We start from the raw sequence: 20,305 nt of genomic DNA, 5'->3' as shown, positions 1-20,305 counted from the left end.
AAAGGTATGACTAGTGAAGAAGGATTATATGAAGGGACTTTTAATCAGGGTTTCATGCATAAGATATGTGCATAGATTCGTGCTCAAATTTCACCTGACAGAATATCCTCAGCGTAGATATATATGATCTCCATCTCATTAATTATAGGTATACTTTTACAAAATCAAGGCTGGTGATTAGAAGTCTACTGCAACATATGAAACTAGTCATAAGACACCTTTAGATCAGGCCATCCCTACATATCAATCAATATATTATTATTCACCGTTTAACAAAACCTGTGTTTAAAAAAATATGTATGGGGTATAACTCAAACTTAAAAGTTAGCTCATGAGGTGAGAAATGTCCAACAACTTATTTGCACAACTAATATAGGAAAATCTACATTGTTACATGTAGAACAACAGAAACTATCTCAGAAGATGTCTGGTTAAACGTCTTGTACTGAACAAACAAAATATGACTAAGTAAAGAAACAATTCAACCATTCACTATTTGGATTCCATTTCCTAACGAGAAACCTTTGAAGATCATTTCTTGCAGGTTGCAGCGAAACTTCTCAAGTCCTTATCACATGTTATTGGGTTGAAAAGAATTCCAACAACAATTTCAAGAAATTAAAGAATAATCTCAAAATTGTGTGAGAGAATCAACACAAGTAATGAAGAGAACAAACTAAAAAAAAATATTACGAACGCTATCAGAAAACTTGCAAGGATATGGCAAGAACAATGTGGGTTGCTACAAAATTCTGGAAATCAACCAATGTGATCTTGATATGAGCCGACCCTTAATATACCAGAGATAATTTGATATTTTTTCGGAAACGAATTAACTTAGTGTGTGGAAGCTCTTTCGAGAGTTTGCCACACGAAGTTCTGATCCTTGTAATGGTATTAATTTAGGCACAATGCTCACGGAAGCTTAGGAAACCTCAGACGTTACACTGTCAAAATATTTCTCAGGGACAGTGCTTTTTCTTACTTAGTAAAAGCCCCAGTGATTATACTCACGAAAGCAAGGTGGGGACATAGCCTGCAGGTCCCAAAATTGGAACCTGACTTTAAAACCATGCAAAGAAAATGGATCTTTGGATCTAACTCAACCCCAAAAATTAGCTAATGATGTGAGGATTGACAAAGATCATATAAGAAAAAATGGTGGAGCTCCAAGATGTAAATTTGGGATCCCAGCCTATAGTGTTGAAGATTAGTACACAAAATTGTTACCTTTGTCAAAAAAAGATGGAGATTGGTTCCTGCTTGTATATGGTGGACAGTTTGGAAAGAAAGAAATTTAAGAATCTTTGAAGGAAGAATAGCTCTTCACAAAATTTAATATGAAGTGCTTTCTTCTTTTATATTTTTGGTTTACAGATCATTTTGTATAAGAGGCAGCATCTTTAGTACATCTGATAGGTGCTCCATAACTGTTAGGATTTCAAAGTTGGATCTGTGGTCCTATACCCTGTATTTATGGTTTTGGCACTATCCTAGTGCTTTTTTCTGTGATATTCAAGTTACCGTTCTCAAAAAACAGTTCATAAAATAGGTTAATCACAATTAAGCAGTGTGTTTTACCAGATTTACGCACCGTCTAGAGGAAGTCCCTTCTGTTGAAGGCAAATCCACTAAAGTGATCAAAACACAGTTATAATATTACATAAGATATTTAAGGCCCTTATCACCTCTAAAATTCACATAACCAGCAATCTTCGGGGACAAGGGTAGTAAAGGTTTCATAGTTTCTACCAATTGTATGTATGTTCACGGTTAAGATTTCAAGATTAAACATGCTGTCAAAATATTAGAAGGCAAAAGTCACGAAGCTTCAATTCCTAGCCCTAGCTTACAAGTGACAAACCATATTCACAATTGCATTAACACACTGAACCTATGTAAAATGTGTTACCGATAGGGAAATAAGAAGTAACACACAGCTTTCACTCTCCTGATTTCAAAATTTGAGGTTTCAGAACGAAATTTGGTTAAATAGAAAATATTAGTCTAAACACTAAACTAGGAGCATACAACTACCTGCAGCCGTTCGTAAGCTTTCTGCACTGCCAGAAACTTTTCCCTCCCCTCGGGATTTTTGTCTGGATGATACTTCATTGCAAGTTTTCGATATTGTCGCTTGAGCTTTTCTTCGTCAATGTTCTCAATCTGTTTAGAGATATTAACTGTCTCCTCTGATTGTCTTTTGGGAGCATCATCTCTTGACACCTCATCCAAAGAAATCTCCAATATTTTGCAAGCCTCTTCTTCAGAAAGATCCATGGGTCTCCGAGTTAACTCTTCTCGCCACATAACCAGCAGCGATTGCAAGAATTCAATGTGTTCAACAATTGGCCAATTAGGAAAGCGAACTTCATCACATAAATTACGAAGGTAATAACGGTGGCACCACATCTCATCCCTCAGCTCTGGATACGTCACAGGTGGCATAGGAGCATATTCATACAAAGAATGGCAATGTTGTGACAACTTCTGGGTAAAATCACCAAGATGCTGAAGGACCTGCAGAGACAGAGGTAAAGTTTATCAGCAACTCACTATCTTGGAAAGGTACAGCAAAATCCTGTTGATCGGAACAACCTGACGGATAAGATTCTCAGCTCTCATCTTGTGTGTCCAGATAATCTCAGGAGTGTCAGAATCAGAGACCATAGCAGCTGCAAATGCAGCAGAACTGCTACGTTCCAGAACATAGAGCAAGGACTCAGGTAAAAGCCCACCCAAAACACTGCGTTTTGCCAAAGGCAAAGAAGAGGAGACGGCGGCATCTTCCCCTCCATGAAATGCTTGATGAACATGTGTCACTGAGAACAGCTGAGCAATTGAGAGGAGATTGGATCCAGGATAAGCTAGAGCAAAGTAAAAGGCTCCAGTGCTATATAATTTTATCATTGCCTTGGGATTCCTAGTAACTATGGCCTTCAACAAAGCAGCAGCACCTTCTACAACACTTGGTTCTCCAGAGAGCATAGCCTATAAATCACAGTTATAAAAGAAAAATCAAATGAGAGGAAGTTAGAAAACATCCCCATGTCACTCATTAAAACTGTGATCTGAACTTGAGAAAACTATCAGAAGTGAATATGAGATAAGAGAAATTCCATCTGGTACAAGCATAAGTGAAGCTTAAAGCCCCTATTTGCATTATTAAAAAAATTACATTGAATAGTAATTCAGATACTAAATGCTTTCAGTTAGTTAATCATGTTGACGTTCCTAACTTATGCCTTATTTGCTTTATAAAGATTAAGACGTCTGAACATATAATTCAATTAAAATTATATTTTGGTGTTTATATTAATAAAATATTAGAATTTTTTTATTTAAACAAAACAAAATTATTATGTGATAAAAAATTAATATATTAAATTTGATAAAACATTTAAATTATTTTTGTGCATATATATATATATATATAAAAGGCCTCTTATTATAATTTGGCATTAAGCTACTAATATTATTGAGACGAACTTGGCACAAATAAGGATACTCTGAAGTATCTAAGCTTTTCTTGAGTAAGCAAGTCAGCAATCTCCCGTCTAACTCAAGAATAAACTTGAATATAGTCAAAGTGTCAATAACATTGATAAATTCTCATTTAGGTTACTCACCAATTTTTATATATTCTTTATATATACGGTGAAAAATGTGTAAGAAAAAAGTAAAGCAAAAACAAGGCATCAATTTTTATTCCTTTGCATGGTTATTGAGGAGCATAATCTAGAAGAAAAGAACATCAAAAAACATAGGAAAAGGCTGGAAAAAATAGAAGTAGTGATCTGTATATGAAGCAAAAAATATCCAATTTGACTAATGCAATTTAATAAAACTAAACTTGCCTTTTGTTATAATTCTCTTAGCCCTTAGTTTGGTCCTTACTGAATTCCATCTTCATCTGAACTTATTATCTTTGATATTATCCCCATCTTTTCCATAATCACATAAGAAAATTTTTGAAACTTTTTTATATTTATCCTCTTTTTAATAGGATTCTTAACTAATTTATATTTTTTAGGAGAACAATTAAGGAATAATCAAAAGGGTAATAGTGAAAGTAAGGTGTACCATATCCCAACATACGATCAACCATCATGCACCAAGAAAATAAAGTAATTGAAAGGCAAAGAGGTTTTACCATAGTCAAGTAACAACAAAAACTTTATGCGTTTAATCTTATTCAATATAACTAGCACAAACTTTGTTTTATCGAACAAGCACCATGAGACTACTAATTTTATAAATAAAACCTAAAATTACAAGCAACATTTTCAGAGTTGTCGTACAGTAATACCAAAGATATTTTTAATATAAAATTAATAAACAGAGTAACTTCTAAAAAGTTTTGAAATCTTACCCATTCAAGAGAAAAAATTCAAAAACTCCTTTGACAGAGAGGGGGCACACTCTTGGAGAGAGAGGGAGAAAGAGCAGGTGTCCATAGAGAGAAGAAAAAATTGTTTGAGCTTTACAGAGAAATAAAATAAGCGCTTTGAAAAGAGTCTGGATAGAAATACGACTCATATATCTGACTGAATCAGATGCTTTCAGACCCATTAAGAGATTTTTTAGGAAAAAATGCACTGAATGGTCTAATGTCTGAACCATTCAGATTCAGACCTCCATTAAGTGCAAACAAATGAGACATTAGACTGCCTATTCTGCACAAACCAACTCTTTCATTGAGGATTAACGGTGAACCTAGAGAATTATGCATTCCAAATATTACTTAAACCAACAACAAAATCAGGACCAGTCAGGACACATAGTTATAGAAGGATCATTTCCTCCACCTTATTCTCGGAAGTCTGACAGCTTGTCATCTCTCTCCAGAGATTTTCATGCATCAAGTTTGTCAACTGGAATCTAACGTTTAAGAAACAGCTAATTCTCAATTATTTCTTTCCCCACTCCCATTTCAAGCACTATGTTCAAGTGATCTGAGGAGAACTAAATCTAGAGCCTAGACTGTTAAATATTATATGACAATCCTTATTCTGAAAAACGCAAGCCTCAGTCAGTTATTTCACTGTGCTAATCCAACTTGGATAGAAGAATATGAATAAATATTGTCTCTGCAAAAATTTTAAATTGATCATAGGGATACTGAAAAGAGGAAAAAATATAAATTCAATAGAGCAGCATAGGGTATCAAGAGGGCATTAAGGAATGTAGAATGTCAGTGTCATAGTGTTATGTAAACAGATATGAAGCTGTTCAAATTGTTTGGTTACACCTTAACATTGACTTTTGATCATTCCAATGGATATTCCAAATCTGCAACCTAAGTTTCTTTATTTCAAAAAAAAAAAAAATCAAATTCTCTATTATCTTATCTATCAAGGAAAAAGGTCTTAAAGAAATACAGTATCACCTGTACCTAAACAGACCTCCACAACTTCAGAAACTTTTTTCATACTTCCACTTGAAGAAACCGTGTTTAAACATAATAATGGAATCTTGATTAAAATAATTATCAATTCACACACGCAAACTAATATTGAATTGCAAGAAAGGGAAGGGCTGATCAATGAAGTAGAAAAAGCAGCTACACCATCAATGCTTTCAGAATATATTCTAGAGGCCAGTTGTTCCTAATCCAACTTGTTTAAGACTGAGGCACAGTTGTTATTGTTCTTCCAGGTCCACCCAATACGATGAACTTCAAAATTTTGGCAAATATAACAGCGATTTTAACCGAGGACTCCTTTACTATAGAAAAGTGCACCATAACAAGTCAAATATTTTAACCTGAGCAATATGCGGAAGGCAACGTGGACTTGATAAAATTCGCTTAACCCTAGGTGTTGGTGTAACTATCTCTCCAGCATCATCTATATCTGAGTGTGCCGCAACCATGCTGTGTAATATGCTCAATGCTACTTCTCCTACCTGGAATGCCATAGCCATTTTGAACAATAACATAGTTAGTGGAATTAGAAGGATGTGACAAACTGTTACTATATTCCCATATCCCGATACACGTACATAGGCATATGTTCATACATGCAAAAAGAAGCCCTGACTGTTTCCTCTTTGATCAGGCATAAATCAAATAAGTCAAGTCCGAGAAGATCATAGTACATCATTTGAATAAAAAATAACATAGCCAACAGAATATACACACCTTAAGCTTGTTTTAGTGAAAATCTAGCACAAATTTAAGCGAAGAATTAATTCTACGAGCCCCAAACTGATATTCCTTATCCATTTCCAGTCCATAACATAATCTTTTTCACTTTCTCAGAATGCAAAGTTCTTCCAAACCCAAGTGAAATGCCTCCATTTTCAGGCTATTACAAAAGATCACCAGTTTCTCAGGCAACAGTTCCACAAAAGTACCCACTGAAATCCGACAAGTGGGGTCTGGGGAGGGTAGAGTGTACGCAGACCTTACCACTACCTCGTGGAGGTAGACAGGTTATTTCCGAAAGACCATCAGCTCAAATGCAGCAAATCCAAGTACAAAGAAGAAGAAAACAGTGTAGAAAGGAGCAAGAACAACAAAATAGTGCGATAACTGAAACACAGCAAATAACTGATGATGCTAGATATCAAAAGCAAGAACTACAATCATTCGGCTAGTACAAAGCAAATCTGTGTGGAACATATATGCGATCACAAGAACACAGCAAGGAAATGTAACAACAACAGTAAGGTGCGATCACCAAAACACATAAATATGTGATATCAGATACCAAAAGCAACAGACTATATGAATAGGCTAATAGTACGACTGGCAAGGTGCCCCATACAACTGCCAAGTCAAATATATGAATAGGATAGTAACACGACAACTCTTTAACCACCTACTAACCTTCTACCCTTACCCGCGACCTCCAAACTCTCCTAAAATATACATCACAATCTTGATAAATATTACAGAAGAAAGTTTACATCTACTAACTTCAAAACAACAAAAGACACCAAAATAAAAAAAAATCCATTTTCAACTTCAAGACCACTCAGTTCAAGTGTTACCAAATTTCAAAGTTCTTTTCAAATCTTTCACTGTCAAAATGGGACGTGGGAAATTGAAAAACAAGTTTTTTAACTATATCAAAATGAAAGTAGTGCAATACCTGGGTTGGAGTGAGAACAGGAACTCGGACAGCCAAAGCCCACCTGAGCTCACGAATATCTCGCAACTTCTTCCAATCTGGCATCCCAGTAGCCCAACATCTGGTGGTCCAATCTATTTCCTTTTTTGACCAGAGTCTCCTAATAGCGTCCTTCTCCACTGGTCCAGCTTGCAGACCATCCTTGTCAAGAAACATCCACTCCTTTAATGGCTCCATAAATGCAGTAGCAGCAATCAAATTCGACTGCAGAGGTATAGCTGTTCTTTCTGAAGCTTCATGAACAACTGTTAGTAGGTCAACAGCTAGTACACAGCCTCCAACCAAGACACATGCCTCTACATTAGTCAAAACCTTCATCAAAACCTGCACAAGTTGGGAAATATTGAAAAAGAATATAGAGCACTCTCAAAGTTATACTCTTGCAAAAAAATATTTTGATCAGACATGAAGGTGAAAAGTTAACTAGTGCTTGTGTGATTTATAGAACCATATACACTCTCTCCACAACTAAATGGTTTTCCAAGTAACAGTTCAGGAGCCAATTCATTATAATTCGTAAAGCGTGGTAACCTTTCCAAGAAATTACTCCCAATAAATAAAGATGGCCCCACTTTTCACTACACATATCATCTGACAACAACTAAGATAGCTTGCATTTGTTTGTTCACCATGTGCCATTAGCTGTCGACTGAATTAAATCCATTTTCAAATATAAAGCGTATTTGAGGAACAGTTATTACATGAGATCAGAGGAATACATTATATTCTGCAGCATCAGAAATTAGTGTAGAAAGTGACTCTGCTTTGCTCTCCCACAGAAGAAGTGTTTCCTTATATATCCAGAGATAATGAATTTTTTAAAAGTATTATTGAGAAATTTGTTATTTACATACTGAATAAGTATTTCAACTGGATCGCCTAATACATCTGATGAGATTATACACGTGTATACATCTATTGCAATTACAGATTTTGTTTACTTCATAAACAAAATTTACCGCTTTTTTTTCTACAAATGGAAGTAGATTTGTCTTCTTATATTTGTAGGTTCAGAATACAAAACTCAGGCAACACCAAAACCACAAACTGCCTTTCATTACTAATATACACGAAAAAGGTTTATCAAACAAAAAATATTTAAGAAATTCTTACAACACTAATGTCATGAATTTATTTTTTGTTACAAGAAGTCTTATTAAAGTAAGGCACATCACTTCAACATTTCTTTCAATTTAGCTTCTCTTGTCAAGATATTTGTTAATATACAAATTCTATTCACCACTCCATCTTATATAATTATTAGATAGGTTATCGCACCTATGTTTTGCAAGTATCATAATTATTAGATAGGTTATCGCACCTATGTTTTGCAAGTATCATTCATACGAGAAACAAAAAAGGTAACAAGCCCCCAAGTATGATGCGTCTTATGCAGATTATTTTCTCATGAATAGTGTATTGGACAACATTCCCACTTATTTTATGTCCTTAATCCTTATGCCAGCTGAGGTGAAACTGAGAGTTGACAAAATCAGGAGAGACTTTCTCTCGGAAGGCAACAACAAGGACCACAAAATTCAACTTGTTAAATGGGCCAAAGTCACTTTGCCAAAATAATATGGAGGATTGGGGATAAAAGACTTGGCCTTACATAACAAGTGTATGCTATTGAAGTGGCACTGCAGATACAATCAAGAGGCGGCTGGCTTGTGGAAGGAAGTGATCCAAGCAAAGTATGGTAGTGATAGTCATTCGTGCTCTAATAAAGCCAGTACCTCTTATGGTACGGGGGTCTGGAGAGATATAAGGGAACTGTGAGAAATATTCTTCAATGATGCCTCACTTAGGGTGGGAAATGGGGAACATATTCAGTTTTGGAAAGATATTTGACTAGGAGACACTCCTCTAATGAATTGTTTTTCCAAGCATTTTCCAGATTGCATCTCATCCAGTGTTTTGGGAAGCGAGAAGCGGAAAAAAGCGACGAGGGCTTGCTTCACAGAAGCGAGAAGCGTGAAGCGAAGCGCGCGCTTTTTTTAAAAAAAGCGACATTTAGTATAAAAATAAAAAAATATTAAATAGCTAAATAGAGGTAATATAGTCTTAGATTGAAAGAAATTACATAGGCAAAAATACTCATAAGTCATAACATATAAAGCAAAAAATCAAAAACATAATTAAATCACAAAGATTCAAACTCCTATTCTTCAACAAGGCTGCTAGACTGATCACAAAATTAAAAAAAAAGCAAAAGAATTGAAAAAAAAAACAGAGGAGGCAGCAGTCAGTAATTAGAAACAGAGCAGGCAGCAGAGATGAAGAAAAGAAGAGAAGAAGAAGAAAAAACTAGAGTAGTCGAAACTCAGAGAGATGAAGAGATGAAGCACAGGCGAAGATTGTATATTTCAGGAGAAAAGAAACTCATAGAGATGAAATAATAAACATTAGCTAAAAAAGAGATGAACAAAAAGTTACCTGCAGTCGCGGTCGAGGTTGAAGAGAGAGGCAGCCTAAGTCGAGATCGTCAGGAGAAAAAGAATGGAAAGAAGGATTGTGAAAGAAGAGTCGCGAGGAGAGAAAGAAGGGAAAGAGTCGTGAAAGAAGAGTCGTGAGGAGAGAGAAGGTTATATTTCAAATTTTTTTATAAAAAAAACCTAATTTTTTAAAAAGAAACCCTAATTGTCGCTTCTTTTATTAAAAGCGCGCTTTTTTGCGCTTTTGCCTTAGGGTCGCTTCTCGCTTCTTCATCTGAAGCGAGAGCTTTTTTCAGATCGCCTCGCCTCAAGATAAAAAAGCGCACAAGGGTCGCCTCGCTTTGAAGCGCGCTTTTCTGCGCTTTTCACAACACTGATCTCATCCAGACTCAACCATTTCGCAGTACAGGGAAGACAATGTGTGGAATCTGATCCTAAGGAGAAATCTTAATGACTGGGAGTTGGAAGAGGTTTTTAGCCTCATGGCCACCATTCAGACTAGTGCAATCAACAGTCAACACAGGGACAAACTTATCTGGAGACATAGAAGGGATGGATCCATCCTACTCAGTTAAAGCATGCTACCTTCAACAAAGCTCCAAGAAGACCTTAATTGATCAATGGCCATGGAAATCAATCTTGAGAACTAAGTTGCCACGTAAAGTTATTTGTTTCAGTTGGATTACTCTAAAAGACTCTGCTTGACTCAGAATAATCTCATGGTGAGGAAATTTCAAATAGTCAACAGATGCTACATGTGCTTGTGCAACTCAGAATCTATTAATCACTTGTTCCTTCATTGCACAGTTGCAACAGGCCTATGGAACATGTTCTTCTCAATTTTTGGACTCACTTGGATCATGCCAAGATCATTGAGAGGGTTTTGTGTGTTGGAGTTCCTGGAAAGTTGGGAAGTCCATAAGCAGATCTGGTCTTCATTTCCAGCCTGTAATTTGTGGTGCTTATGGACGAAGAGGAACAAAAGATGTTACTATGGCACCAACCCCCATCTCTACCTTTAAGGAAGATGTTTGATTACTCTTTTTGGTTGGGTTAATCTCTCTCCAGTACTTAGTGTCAATTCTTTCCTAGAATTTATCAGCTCCATAGATCTCTGTTGTTAGTGGTTTAGATAGCTTTTTTTGCCTTTTTGGGAGCTGATATTTCTTTCTTTTGTAATCTGTGCATCTGCTTGATGCTTTGTTAATGACATTCTTCTTACTTCATCAAAAAAAAAAAAAAAAAAAAACTAGAAGCTAAAATGATTAGCTATTTTTTACTCATCAAAGCGAAGCAATGGTCAAGTAAAGGAGGCATAGCATTTCCACCTAAGCAGCTATTTTAGAGCCACCACCTCTGACGTAACATGTTCAAGCAGCTATATATTGCAAGTCAATTTTGTTTGCAATTTTGTCCATTATTCTCAGTAGTGATAAATGGATCACCGGAAGGTTTTTTTGCAGCCCAAAGGGGAATAAGACAAGGGGACCCTCTGTCCCCTTCTCTATTCATCCTAGCCATGGAGGGTCTCAATAATATGATTAAGACAACAAAGGTCAATGGCTGGCTATCTGGTTTTGAAGTGGCTAAAAACAATGGAGAAAGTCTAGAGGTGACACATCTACAATACACAGATGATACATTGATTTTCTGTGGGGCAGAACAGGAACAATTTAGATACTTGAGAGTGATCCTAGTACTTTTTGAAGGCATTTCAGGTTTGCACATTAATTGGGAGAAGAGTCACATTTACCCCATATATAATGTACCAAACATTGACCTCTTGGCCTCAATTCTGGGAGGAGAAGTTGGAACCCTGCCCTCTATGTATCTAGGGATGCCATTTGGGGCCCAATCAAGGTCCAAGGAAATTTGGGACAATATCCTGGAAAGGTGTGAGAGGAAATTATCAAGATGGAAAGCCCAATACTTGTCTGGGGTGTAGACTCACTTCAATTAATGTTGTGTTAGATGCTCTCCCAACCTACATGCTTACCCTTTTCCCCATCCCAGCTGGGGTAGTACAGGGGCTAGACCAGACCAGGAGAAGCTTCTTTTGGCAAGGAAATAATACCAAGAGTAGGTTATCACTTAGTCAAGTGGAAAGAACTAATCTCAAGCAAGAAACTGGGGGACCTTGGTATAAAAAATCTGAAGAACCAAATAAAGCTTCGAAAATGAAGTGGTTATGGAGATATGCCCCATGAGACACTCTCTCTATGGGAAAAGGTGATTACAGCAAAGTATGGAGAATTGGATGGATGTATCACTGAAGAAGCAAACAATCCTTCTGTTTGGAGATCTATCAGAAACTGGTGGACTATTTTACGTAACCACACTACCATTAGTGTACGTGATGGTAATAAAACCATCTTCTGGAAAGATGGGTGGTTAGGTAATTGGAGTCTTGCAAAGAAGTTCCCTGATTTGTTTGATTTAGCTATCCATCAGGACAAAACAATAGCTGACATGTGGGCGTTCCAAGGCTGGGACATAAATTTTAGAAGAAACTTGAATGATTGGGAAATTCCTAGACTGATCGAGTTCTCCAAAATCCCTGAAGCTTTTCAAAGTCTGAAGAATGGGGTGGATAGACTGTGGTGGAATGGGCACAACAAAGGGGTATACAAAGTAAGTTCATGGTATAAACTCCTGAACTCGACAGTGGCACAGAACTCCATATGGCCATGGAAACAAATCTGGAGAACAAAAGCACCTTCGAAGGTGGCATGTTTCTCATGGCTGCTACCGAAAAAAGCTGTCTTGACACATGAAAACCTAAGAAAGAGGAACATTATCTTAGTCACGCACTGTTGTTTATGTGGTGAGGCAGCTGAGATAGTGGGAAATTTGTTTTTGCACAGTAGAATCACTAACCGACTATGTAAGATTTTCATTAATCTCAGAGGCATACAATGGACAATGCCTAGCAAGATTGTTGACACTCTATCTAGGTGGGAAGAAGCTGGGAAGGGAGCAAAAAACAGGAGTTACTGGAGAACCATACCATCTTGTGTACGGTGGACCATCTGGAAGGAGAGAAATGCTAGGTGTTTCGAAGAGAGGAATAGAACAGTTCAGAAAAATCAAAAGAGATTGTATTTTGCTTTTGTGTTTTGGTGTACAAGGAACTCCCCTATAGATGCAGAAAATATCCTAGATGTGTTAGAATCATGCTAGGATTGGGAGTCCTTTGATATATTGCTATACTTTGACTTGTTGTAAAGGGTTTGGCACTACCTAAGTGTTGAGTTATAATACAAATGTTACTTATTAAAAAAAAAATAACTCCAACTTGAAATAGAGAATTTGAAACTAAAAAACTTTTTTGAGGAGTGTTTCTAATAAAAAATGGTTTCCACTTCTAAAACTCCTAACTTCTTTTTCAAATGAAATTCATGTCCAGACACAATTTCAGCTTCACAATTTCAGCTTCAAAATACTCTTTTTCAACTTCAACTTCAAAGAGTCATTTTTTCAACTTGACCAAATTTTCTGAAAAAAGAACACTAGACTATGTAACAAGAACGTAAATCTTCATCATTCGAGTGAATCAAGGTATCCAACAAAAGTTCTCCCATTAAAATGGGTCTTAAAGATCCTTTATATCTTTTGTTACTAGGACCCATAGTAAGTCCAATAAACCAAGTTTTCTATTTTCCTTTTTACTCCTCATACATGGAAGAAGCACCTTCTTTGTTTTCCATGGACAGGTGGTGTTAGTTAAAGATCAAACAGCATGAGCTGTTTAGCTGTTTTTTGTACATTTTAAACTTAGATGAACCAGTCATCTTTTCCTTTTCTGTACATGTGGTGTTATTTAAAGACAACCATTAAATAGAAATACAATAATAAAATAAAAGAGATGCACCTTTAGAAGAAGAAGAAGACGGTGCCGTAAAGCTCTATCATCAGTCCGGTCCAAGAGAACTGTAATGTGCGCTGTGCCTTCAAATGAGCCAACTGTGTTGTAGTGTTGTTCATAAACAATTGCCATGGCCCGTGCACAGAGCTCCCTGACAGAGGAGCCTCCCCCTCCTCCAAAACCATCTAATCTTCCCATATCACACCAATCATCAGAAGCACCCAATTCATCAGGAATAGCACCATCCACAGTAAGCCCAGTGTCAGCATCACATAGAAACCGGTGATACAGTGCTCTGAAAAAAGCAACAGGGTCACGCAGAGGAAAATCTTGTGCCCTCCCACTTGTGCCACTCTCAAGAAGTAAACGCAAATAGTATTGACCTACACAAACTTCTTTTGATAAGCTAGGATATCTAACAGAGAACTCTCTGTAGTTCCATGATATTTGAGGCACACTATCTTGGTCGGTTATTGAGTCTCTATTTGCACCTCCAGGGGCAATATCTTCGGACCGTTCTTTTTCAACATCGAGATTATGAACTTCAGCTTGCAATGACTCTCGCAATTCCTGCCGGGTCCTCTCATTCCAAATTAAGTCAGCGCGATTATGGTCAAGACTGAAAGCTCGCCAGAATTCTGGCCAATTCAGTAACAACCTTCCACATCCTACAGGTGCATCTTCAACCACTACCTGTGCAGGAGCTGGAAGGCCTGTATCCTGGGAAATCGCAGTAACATCAGAATCCACAGCATTTGCAGCGTTTGATTCAACCAAGTAATGTGTACTTGTTGAAGGACCGTCAGGAGCAGGAATGGTTGACGACTGATCAGTTTGAGGAGCAGCAGCAGCAGACAGCTCACCTTGGAAGCATTCACCTGCATTGCCAGCTGAAGAGTGCATGGATGACACCTGTCCAGAGATTGAATCAACAGCAGCCCTTTGATAACCATTAGAAGTTCTGAAAGGGACAGAACTTACAGGAGCTTGCTCACTAACTTCATAGTTAGTAGCAGAAGGCAAAGATTGTCCTTGAGATGTGATCTCTTTCCCAGGATGAATCCTCCTTTGCTGAAGCAACCGTCTGCGTCGTCTACTCAGCAATGAATTTTCCTGGTCAGATACACCTTCAACTGGAACCCCATTGGATCTAGTGTGCAAATAAGCAACAAGTCCTGGAGGCAGAACTCTAGATAACAGATCAAGAGCAGGTTGATAAGAGTCAGCCCAAAGAGCCACAAGTTGCCTGCTAACTTCACGTCGCTCACCAGAAGGAAGGTATAGTGCATGCAACAAATGACGCAGTAGTGCACCATCTCGCAAAGCAGCGTCACGCATTGATTCTGCTGCAACTGCATCTTCTTCAGCAATTGTTCGCATAATGACAGCTACTGTTTCTCGCACACTTTCGGCAGGATGTCCAAACAATGCAAACAGCTGGCGGCGCAATCCAGCTACTAGACGTAGTAACTCCACAAACACTGTATACTGGGTTGTTTCTCCATGTGGTTCACAGACCATTGCCTCAAGAACCTCAACAATAGACATTGATAATAGTGGTGACACCGATACAGGCCTTAACCGATTTACCAGAATTATAAGATTACTTTGTTGAGCAAACAGCACAGACTTGGTATGCATTATTGTTGCATGCCATTCCCCTTTTGTATCTGTATGCACGTTAGTTTCCCCTGGACCACCACCAATAAGTACCGCCACAAGGCCTGCAGTTTCACCAGCTACTCCTTCAGACCCATTTCTAAGTAGACCCATTATACGACCAACAGCAGCAGGAAAAGACATCACATGAGAAGCAGCACTTCTTGATGAAAGCAGCCTACGCAAACAAGCAATGAAACCCATCACTGTAGCAGCGGCTTTAGGAGAGGGTGGAGGTAGTGATGGCGCCTCTGGTGGGAGATTGGGAGCAGCTGGAAGCATTGTAATCAAAGCCATTAGCGTCACCTCCGGTACTTCAATACCAGAAGGTACTCCACCATATGGAATACATGCATTAAATTCTCTTATCCTGCGCCATAGTTTTGCTCTTGATCCAGGAATAGATCCTCCCTCGGCCACAGCATCTTTAGCAGCTGCTGCCATATGTTTTAAGTGCAAAGTTGCAGTTTCCAAGTCAGCAACAGGCTGTTGTGAAGCAGAAAATTTTAAGTGGAATCTGCCACATGGTGGATCAATTCGATGACCAGGCATTGTTAGCCTTGGTAGCACGGGGACCGGACACTGGCGCTACACAAAATAAACAAGATGTGTAAGGCGATATGACTTAAGCAAATCCATGTATTCAATGATGTCTAAACATGTGAGAATGAATTCAATGCAACCCCTTGGAAAGGCTTAAAAAACTATTAATGACCAAGAAGAGCATGTCCACTTAGGCCTCATTTGTTTTCGTTAAGATTAAGGCATTTGAATCTAAATGCACATCTGATTAAGATTTGAATAGTGATAGTTAAGACTATTGGTTTCCTCGACATCTGAATGTATAATTTGTCTTTGTTTATACAATAATAAAATAAAAATTTAACTAAGACACTAAATTGATCTAATATTATATCAAAAAAAAAAAAATCTGGTACTAGTGATGACTAACGATGGTGATTGTGTGTATCGATTTGGGATGGTATTGACTGATGTTGGTGGTTGCGGGCATTATCTTATTGTATAGTGGTAGTGATTAACCAACGTTATTGGTGATGACAGCTGATAATTAGGAGTGAGATATATTGACAGCTAATGACGATGGTAAATGATAATGATTACCAGAGATATATAATGTTGACTAATGGTAATCATCGGTGGTGATTAGCGGATATAATAATGGTTGGGGGTGATGACTGCAAATGATGGCTAATGGTGATGACGATTGATTTTGTTGATTGGTGGTTGTGGATGGTAGGTGGTGGTAATTGGTGGAGGTAGTTGTGGCTGATATGGTGGTTATAGGCACCACCCATCATTTTTGCACAAATTTTTAAATAGACATCCTAATAATGTTAAAACTTCGTTATAGATCTTAATCATTCAGATCTGTTTAGACCCATTAAGTAGCTGTAAAATAAGACAAATAAATGCGCTTAATATTTTGATCTCAATAATTATGATTCAGACTTTGAAATTAAGATTAAGACCTTCATTAAGTACAAACAAAAGAGGCCTTACTTCTGTTTGCAAAACATCACGAACTGCGGCAAGCAAGTTATCACGAGACGTGCTAGCATATACCTGAAGAAAAAAGGGACATAAGGCAAAAAGTCTAACCAACACAAGTAAATAAACAAATTTGACATCTGGCAAAGCCACAAAGGCACACATGAATTGGGCATCCATCATTAAATTCAATAGCAAACATTTGGGGCTCCTCAGCAAATCGAACAAGGGCACCAACGGCAGATAGAGGACGCACAACAACTGCCTGCAAGCATTTTAGAAAGCATTAATAACATTTTTATAAAATCAAACAAAAAGAGCATCATAACAGATTCCTAAAGTAGGAGATCAGGGAGCACTAAGATTTGTCACCTCTATCTAGTTCTAAGTTGGGGAACAAGGTAAATGTAACTAAGTGACAAGTCTGCAAATAATAGCTAGAAAGCTATTGCCCATAATGTCTCAGCACTTTAGGTCCATTTTCATGAATAATACACACCTCTCAGACACGCCACTGAATTATAAATAATTCAGCAGTGCAAACAATGAGATCACTTGAGAGTATATGTATTGCTAAAGTAGAACATTTTATTTTATTTTTTTCTTCTTATGATAGGGAAAGGTAATGGTTTTATTAACTAGTAGCAAAAAGTACAAGAGAGGAAGAAATTTCCATCTAAAACTTCAAGGAGTATGAGACATAAAACATACGAGTCAAGATCCAATAAAAATGCTTGCTCTACGCCATAAATAAAGGCTCTTCGAACAACTGATTTGACATGTAAGATAATGTCTCTCCTATCATTAGGACCTCTGCTGTTTCTCTTCTGCCAAATGTTCCAGAAAATGCAAGGAGGAATTGCCTTCCAAAACTGTCTACTCTACTTAAAGGAGTACTGTTCATACCATAGTAACTATAAAAATTGCTCTAGTAATGACTTTATTAATGAGTACCAAAATTACAAAGGAGGGAGATATTTTCATCTAAAGGTTAGAGGAGTACAAGAGATTAGACAGAGAGTCAAGATACAGATTAAAGCTAGTTCTACACCATAAATAAAGGCTCTTCAAACATCTAGATTTGACATATAAGATATTCTCCATCCTTTCATTAAGAAATAAGACATCTATTGTTTCTCTCATGCGGCTTCCATATGTTCCAGAAAATGCAAGTAGGAATTGTGTTCCAACATCTACTGTACTTAGAGTAGTACTATTTATTACATAGTAACGTTGAAAAATTAAAATGTTTTTTGCTTTTTCAGCCAGATGATTAGTGGGGACAGAAATAATATTCTAAAATTTTAACTTTTAAACAGAATGAGTTAACCACAGATATGTACTTATTTTTGAAGTTGTTGTGAGAGGACAAGAGTTTGAGAGAGAACTAATTATTCTCACAAGCTATTGGGGTTTAAATAGCTCAAGTACAAATGTCCTAAAAAGGAAAGGAAATCAATACAAAAAAATACAAATGAATACCTAATTAAGATAGAAGTAAATCTAGGAGTAAAAACTCTAGTTGTAAATCTAGGAGTAAAAAGCTAGTTTTAAATCTAGGAGTAAATCAAGCTACCTACTATACTTTTACATATGCTATAGAATATTCCTACCATTCTAACATTGGTAAAATTGAACAACATATATATACTTAATCTTTCATGTCCTATGTATACCCTATTTTAAGAATGATCTAATGAGCTGGCTAATAATAGGACGAGGTTTTAACAGTGCATGCTATTTGCTGAAGAGATGACTTATTTTAACAGTTGAGAATAGAATGGAGAGCACCCAAGGGTGTGGCCTAGCGGTCAATGAAGTGGTTGAGAACCCTAAGGTCTCATGTTCAAAACTCAGTGGAGAAGATTAACATTAGGTGATTGTTCCCATATGTCCTAGCCTAGGTAGACAGAGTTACTTGATACTTGTTGCTTGTGGGAGGTGGCAGGGACCCTGTGGAATTAGTCGAGGTACACCAAAGTTGGTCCGGACACCATAGTCATAAAAAAAAACATGGGAATCAACAAAATCTAGAGAGTAGAGGTTTCCAAATTAAGGAAAAATAAACAAGATATTTGCACATCAAGTTTCCCCACAAGGGAGAATAGATGGATTAGAGGCTTCTGTGCTAACAGAAATATGGGCAATGCAATGGACATATCTCATCTACTTTATGCAGACGATTCCCTAGTTTTTTTGTGAAGCTGAAGTTACACAAATAAGGCATTTGAGAGCTATCGTAACCGATTTTGAAGGCGTTTCAAGGCTCCATGTTTACTGCCAGAAAAGTTGTCTCTACCCAGTCAACCAAGTGCCTGATATGCAGATCCTAGCAGAGAACCTAGGGTGTCAAGTGGCTTCCCTACCTACTTAATACCTAGGTATGCCTCTCGGAGCAAAGAACAAGAAGCTGCAAGTGTGGAATGAGATTTTGCAAAAACTGAGCGGAATAGAGAATAGAGAAAAATTTAACAAGGCAAGAAGAGTGTTACTATGGCAGGGCAATAAAGAGAAGAAGGGGTACAATCAAGTCAAATGAGATAAAGTGAGCCGTAGCAAAGAGTAGGGTGGTCTAGGCATAAAGAAGCTACGTGCACAAAACGAAAGTCTACTGAAGAAATGGTTGTGGAAATTTTATTGGGAAGATATGGCACTTTGGAGGAGATTCATTTCACCGAAATATGGGCTCCTGGATAGCTGGATTATTGAGGAGGTGACTGGTACACTTGGGTGTTCTGTGTGGAAAACAATTAGAAGACTGGCTCTCTTTCAGTAATAATCTGAAATACAAAATTGGTTATGGGGAAAAGACTAATTTCTAGAATAAATTGTGGATTGGTTGTGGAGATTTTGTTGTGAAGATATGGCACTTTGGAGGAGATTCATTTCACAGAAATATGGGCTCCTGAATTGCTGGATTACTGAGGAGGTGTCTGGTACACTTGGGTGTCTGTTTGTAAAACAGTTAAAAGACAGTGGCTCTCTTTCAATAATAATCTGAAGTACAAAATTGGTAATTGGGAAAAGACTAATTTCTAGAATGAATTGTGGATTGGGGAAGAAAATTGGTACTGGGGGAAAGACTAATTTCTAGACTAATTGAGCATCAACCATCTCCCATTGTGCTTTGGCTAATTGGCTTTATCATTTGCCTCACTAGCCTTTGCCTTTTCATCTACCACACAAGCATTGTTGGCTAAGAGATCTTGAACGCCTAGGCACTTGCACCACAACTCAACCGAAGAAGCTCAAACTAAATAGTTTGAGCTTCCCATTAATGGTTTTGTAGTGATCATGGCACTTGAACTTCCTATATTCTTGGAGCCAAAAGTATGAATCCCGAACGACATATTGTGATATTAGGATATTCTCACAGAAAAAATGTGAAGAAGAATTTTGGGGCCAGAATCTGTTGTTGGAATGGCTGACTGCCAGAACTGGACCAGTTGGAAATAGATCTAACTGCCCGAAAAAAGATCTGATCACCAAAAAATGATCTGGAACTGATGGATATAGACCTGACTGCTGAGAAAAGAGATCTGATCACCAAAAGCTGATCGGAATCAGGAGTTGACCCCACTAGAAAAAAAAAATCCTGAAAAACACTGCCAGAAAATTTTATCTTCACGGCCAGCAATTTAGGTCAGCGGAAAAGTGCACAATGACGGTTGATTTAATTTCTCACCATTGCTCTGATACCA

The 20,305-nt window shown here is 37.5% G+C and overlaps 1 protein-coding gene across 4 annotated transcripts in view; it reads right to left on the bottom strand.

The window, feature by feature from the left end:
• Window positions 1-20,305, bottom strand: part of LOC107028190 (dnaJ homolog subfamily C GRV2) — a 58,297-nt gene that overhangs the window by 22,691 nt on the left and 15,301 nt on the right. For 3 of the 4 annotated variants that reach the window (XM_015229235.2, XM_015229236.2, XM_015229234.2), the window contains exons 5-12: window positions 16,768-16,869; window positions 16,617-16,679; window positions 14,418-15,683; window positions 13,443-14,348; window positions 7,098-7,460; window positions 5,767-5,907; window positions 2,599-2,991; window positions 2,038-2,520 (exon numbers count right to left, since the gene is read on the bottom strand). In XM_015229235.2, the coding sequence (XP_015084721.1) occupies window positions 2,038-2,520; window positions 2,599-2,991; window positions 5,767-5,907; window positions 7,098-7,460; window positions 13,443-14,348; window positions 14,418-15,683; window positions 16,617-16,679; window positions 16,768-16,869 (3,717 nt within the window). Of the gene's footprint in view, window positions 1-2,037; window positions 2,521-2,598; window positions 2,992-5,766; window positions 5,908-7,097; window positions 7,461-13,442; window positions 15,684-16,616; window positions 16,680-16,767; window positions 16,870-20,305 lie in introns of all 4 variants that reach the window. The other variant, XM_015229233.2, reaches the window with a different exon arrangement.

The sequence above is a fragment of the Solanum pennellii genome, chromosome 8, assembly GCF_001406875.1.
Source record: "Solanum pennellii chromosome 8, SPENNV200".
NCBI lineage: Eukaryota > Viridiplantae > Streptophyta > Magnoliopsida > Solanales > Solanaceae > Solanum > Solanum pennellii.
The sequence above is the reverse complement of the archived record's forward strand: the minus strand, read 5'-3'. Positions and strand labels throughout refer to the sequence as shown.